Source organism: Odontomachus brunneus, unplaced genomic scaffold (assembly GCF_010583005.1).
Source record: "Odontomachus brunneus isolate Ranch 3 - 2012 unplaced genomic scaffold, Obru_v1 Obru_scaffold_024, whole genome shotgun sequence".
In the NCBI taxonomy this organism is placed as follows: domain Eukaryota; kingdom Metazoa; phylum Arthropoda; class Insecta; order Hymenoptera; family Formicidae; genus Odontomachus; species Odontomachus brunneus.
This window is the reverse complement of record NW_022639474.1, coordinates 2,710,772-2,716,411: the sequence shown is the minus strand read 5'-3', so window position 1 is coordinate 2,716,411 and position 5,640 is coordinate 2,710,772. Positions and strand designations below refer to the sequence as shown.

Below are 5,640 nucleotides of genomic sequence, written 5' to 3'. Positions count from 1 at the left end.
TATATATATATATATATATATATATATATATATATATATATATATATATATATATATATCATATATAAATCAATACATATATTTTGTAATTTTACATTAACATATTAATATTACTTTTTTTAAATAGGAGGAAACAGGTGTATCGTTGAATACAGTTGACAGTGTAGATGGATTTGTTGCTGACATAAATAATGGTCATTGGGATACTGTTTTAAAAGCAATACAGTCATTAAAATTACCTGACAAGAAACTTATAGATTTGTATGAACAGGTAAATGTAGCAAAATATACTTCATAAAGCATGTTTCATTAAAAATTTAATTTGTAAAGACCATCTTGTAAAGGAAATTTTACATTTTCTATTAAGAAATAAATTTATTCTATGAATAAAATGAAAAGTTATAAAGATTCTTTTTAACTTTTCTAACTTTTCTTTAAGTTAAGGTTCTGATATATAACTCATATATATGTAACATACATATAGTTTTAACTTTTCTTTCAGTTAAGATTCTGATATAGAATTAAGATGAAAGTAATCAAATAATTTTTCATATTGGTCTGTAATATTTAAAAATTTATCATGTTTCAGGTTGTCCTAGAGTTAATTGAATTACGTGAGTTAGGAGCTGCACGTTCTTTATTAAGGCAAACTGATCCTATGATTATGATGAAGCAACAAGAGCCTGAGAGATATATTCATTTAGGTATATTACAACGTGTGACACATTGTTAGACCTGTTCTTTTTTGAAGAACTTTCTGAACTGATGTACGCTGGTGCAATAAGTTAGAATGAAACAAAATATATGTTGCTTTAACTTATCATCACTTATATATCACTTTAACTTATTGCACCAGTGTACTTTAACTCCATTACACCATTACATTACACCAGTTCAAGAAGTTCTTTGAAAAAGAACTAATCTATTATTGTGTAAGTGCACACTTTAATACATTTCACTCTGTAGAAAATCTGCTTGCGCGTTCATACTTTGATCCACGCGAGGCATATCCTGACGGAAGCACAAAAGAAAAACGAAGGGCATACATAGCAACTGCTCTTGCGGGTGAAGTGTCTGTAGTACCCTCTAGCAGATTGCTGGCTTTGTTGGGACAGGCGTTAAAATGGCAGCAACATCAGGGTCTGCTACCACCAGGAACTACGATAGATCTGTTCCGAGGAAAAGCGGCGGTTCGTGACCAGGAGGACGAGAAATATCCGACTCAGCTGTCGAAGCAGATCAAGTTTGGCCAAAAGTCGCATGTGGAGTGCTCGCGTTTCTCGCCTGACGGCCAATACCTGGTGACCGGGTCGGTGGATGGTTTCATCGAGGTGTGGAACTTCACGACCGGTAAAATCAGGAAAGACTTGAAATATCAGGCGCAGGACAACTTTATGATGATGGAACAGGCGGTATTGTCGATGTCGTTCAGCCGCGACAGCGAGATGCTGGCGGGTGGCGGTCAGGACGGCAAGATCAAAGTCTGGAGAGTGCAGAGTGGACAGTGCTTGAGAAGATTTGAAAAGGCGCACTCGAAGGGCGTAACCTGTCTGCAGTTTAGCAGAGATAATAGTCAAATTTTGTCTACTTCGTTTGATACTACTATAAGGTGAAACAAGAGCTGCTCTCTAATAAATATAGATAATATTAACTCTCTAATAAATATAGATAACAAATATAGATGTGCAATAACATTGACATTTTTTACACAGGATACATGGTCTTAAGTCAGGGAAGACTCTCAAAGAATTCCGCGGTCATGGCTCGTTCGTAAATGAAGTAATTTTTTCTCCAGACGGTCATAATATAATCAGGTATTATTAAAACCATATCTTTGAGGTTTCTGGTTCCTCGCCGCTTTTGACTGATGACGTCAGAAGCGATTTACTTCAATTTTTATATTAATAAATGGTACCATTCTTAGTGTTCTTAGTGTTCTGTTGCTTTCTACTTTGTAGCGCTTCGTCGGACGGAACTGTAAAAATCTGGAGCTTGAAGACCACCGAATGTATAGGTACTTACAAGTCATTGGGTGCCGCAGATCTCACGGTGAACAGCATACATTCTTTGCCCCGAAATCCAGAGCACTTTGTCGTGTGCAATCGTTCCAATACGGTGGTAATTATGAATATGCAAGGACAAATCGTTAGATCGTTCTCTAGCGGTAAACGAGAAGGTGGTGACTTCGTGTGCACGGTGGTGAGCCCGCGTGGCGAATTTATTTACTGCGTCGGAGAGGATCTCGTGTTGTACTGCTTCTCCACATCGTCGGGAAAACTCGAGAGAACTCTGAATGTAAATACTTATCTGTATTTCGTCGCTATACTTGCGAGTGTCCTGATTGAACCATATGTTCCTTTCCTTCTCAGATACACGAAAAGGATGTAATCGGCTTGGCACATCACCCTCATCAGAATCTACTGTGTTCCTATAGCGAGGATGGCCTTTTGAAACTATGGAAACCGTGAACGAGCGAAGAAACCATCGTCTTTTTCTTACTTTACTACGTGCTCTTGAAGAGAGGACTTAAATCTTATTTTCATGTATTATAACCATTCTTATTTACGTAAAAATAGTTTAGAATTCATGAAACATATTAAGGCTTCTGAGTACTCGTCCTAGAATTCTGGATTGATGACATCAGAAACAAGAGAACTCATGTTCAAAATTTTTGTTTATCATTAAAAAAAAATGATATCTATACGAAAGAACACTTTTGATCGCTCGAGCATACTTATAAAATGCTCTGGAATTCTTTTTCCTTGGCAGTCAATAAATAGTCTCAAAATTAATGTGACATGAAATCTTCCTCTTGAACCTATCTTCCAGATTTTGTTACGTTTATTTTGCAGCTATTTTTTTGATTACCAAGGGAAAAATATAGTTTTTGAAACATTTTACAAGATCTTAAGTATTTTACAAGTATCAAGCGATCTGAAGTGTTCCGCAGCGAGTGCTCAGAAGCCTTAACTCTATTCATCATTTATCAACAAGCACACACATACTGTATATATTCCACTTAAACAAAAATACAAAAAAAAAATCAAACGATTGTTACAATTTCGTTCCGAGTAGAACTGCGAACGCAATTCTTGACAGCCTCGACCGTCTCTTCACGCCTCATTCACGCTTCTCATTATGGCCAATCGCGTTAACGAGGTGGGAAACGCGCGATTTTTCACGGAAAGCCGTCGATATCGCTGAAGCATTGGATGTAACGCGTCCGCCGCGGGCAATAATAGACATTACGCTCAGGTCTCGGCGGTATCTGATCGTGCGAACCTAATCGTTACAGCGTCGCCGACGCAGAGTCGAGGCAGGTAGATAGGATACAGGCTGCAAGGGTGGGTGGTTGGCTGGTCGGCTCATTCAGGACTAAGTGCACCTCCTCTCGTACCTATTCCCCTTCGTCGTCACGTAGAACACGGGCCCTTCTTCGTAGATCGACCATGCGTGCGTGCGTGCGTGCGCGCGCGCGCGGACGTTGCTGTAATTGGGCCCGAGCAAATAAGCAATCACTATATTTCGGCTCGGCAAATATTATAATAACAGGCTGGTGGGGTTAACCGGGTTATCGGTTGTACGATCGTCGGCTCAGGCGTCTTAGACAGCGCCAAAACCGGCACCGACCTGCTGCTCCTTTTTGCGCGGTCTTATATATATGGCGCGGCCGCTCGCTTACCGAAAACGACCCTACGTTAATATCTTCATAAAACCCGCGCGGGACGTGTACGCAGGCCGAGGGATGATCAATCAAACCGATGCGCAGGACGTTGGACTAATCGGGGAATAGTTATGCGAAGCGAGATCTTGCGTTCGACATGTCGTATAATAAGTAGACGGCGGCGTGTTTTCTTTTCAGCGTGTCCTCATTTCCTGCGACGCGTGTCTCTGTTATCCCCAGAGTGAATAATCCCAATAAATATCAACTAATATTAACTTTATTGTAATTTCTCACTTAACAACATAAGTATAATGCACTGAGAAAAAAGAATACTTGAAAATTTATCTGTAGGATATAAAGTTTATTTTTGTGGAAGTTTATTTTCTATGAATGAACTTTATATTCTACAAATAAAATTTTAAATATCTTTTTTCAATATAACATATGTTTTAATAAATAAATATAATATAATACATAAATCAATAAATATAATACATATTTATTTTAATAATTAAATATGTATAACATATGTTTTTAGTATAACATATGTTGTACATAAATGTTGTTGAATAAGCAATTATTAACGTTGATGTTACTGTTAGCTACTGTTTATTGGGATCTTTACACTGAGGAAAATAACTGAAGATTTATTTATGAGGTAAATAAATTTCTCTCATAATCTCATATTTCGACTATATTTAGAGCAGTAATTGTTATATACTGCCTCACTCTGTATACTATAATAATAATGAAGAAACGCTTATTCCTGTGTGTGCAGCGCGTTTCTTTATTCGGATGCGTTCCGATGCATGCGCGATATGTTTCGATGGCTTCCAGCAGCAGAACCAGTCATTTATTTACTATTATACAGAAGTACACGCGAGAGATCGGTAGAGTTTCTCTCACAAGACGGGATCGGAAGAAATCAGAAGACAGCGTGAAAATTCACCGTCGGCTCTTTTGGTACGTAATACATACGTGGAAACTAATGGACCGGATCCGGCCGTTCCGCTATCATCGAGTCTGTCTAATGCGACTTTAATGTCATTGGATGTTTTTCACTTTGCTCCAGTTTCCTGTCGGTGTAGTCTTCGCGTAGTTAGACCGATTATCGGTCTCACTGCCGACTTTCCTTCCTTGTAGTTATACCAGAAACCGCCGGCGAGTTTCGTGTGACTTTCGATCGTTGTCTCCATGTTGATTGATTGAAGCACGCGGAGAGATTTACCGGCTGTTTGTTTGCAAATTTTAGCTTAATTCAATTAAGCGCGATTCGATTTATTTTTAATCAAAGCTAAAGATATATAAATTAAAGGCCGATTTTCCACGGTACTTTAACGTCAGAATAACATTGCAACAATATTCTGCAACATTTCCTATAGAATATTACAATTACAATATTCCTGAAATATTCCTGCAAGATTTGTAACGTGCTGCAATATTGTAATATTCCCGCAATCTTTCAGCAATATTTTGTAGGGGATTTTACAAAGAAACGTTGTAAAAAGAAATATAATTTTAACTGTAATATCTTCATAATACAATTTATATATTTTATACAATTATATATTATTATACAATTTTACTACAATATTTTCTTCATGCACGGCTCGTATTCCTAGATTACGTTACGGAGAAAATTGATTGAAAATTGAGAAGAGCTATTTGTGTCAGCGATCGACGGGAATAAATGAATGGAATAAATAATAGGAATCGTCGGGTAATCAATGACTTCGCGCGCGTGTCTGTGTCCGCCTGGTAGTGACCTACCACGAAGGTGCACACGTTCTCTCGACGCCGGCGACTTGGGTATGATTAGACGTAACGCGTCTGCGGGACTGTTTTGTGTCCGAGTGAAACGCGTGTAATCATAAGACGTATTCACCGGCCATAAAGGATTTTCGAGCGAGCGGTCGAATTAACTGTACGCAGCCATTATGCGCAAAACCAGATGCCATGTCTTAGTGTTGCCGGTA

The 5,640-nt window shown here is 38.2% G+C and overlaps 1 protein-coding gene across 1 annotated transcript in view; it reads left to right on the top strand.

Moving 5' to 3' along the window:
* LOC116842320 (WD40 repeat-containing protein SMU1) overlaps positions 1-3,567 on the top strand; it is a 4,224-nt gene extending 657 nt beyond the window's left edge. The window contains exons 3-8 of the mRNA XM_032811359.1: positions 128-271; positions 590-704; positions 967-1,609; positions 1,713-1,814; positions 1,959-2,295; positions 2,370-3,567. Coding sequence (XP_032667250.1) covers positions 128-271; positions 590-704; positions 967-1,609; positions 1,713-1,814; positions 1,959-2,295; positions 2,370-2,468 — 1,440 coding nt within the window. The 3' untranslated portion in view covers positions 2,469-3,567. The remainder of the gene's footprint in view (positions 1-127; positions 272-589; positions 705-966; positions 1,610-1,712; positions 1,815-1,958; positions 2,296-2,369) is intronic.
* The last annotated feature ends 2,073 nt before the right edge of the window (positions 3,568-5,640 follow it).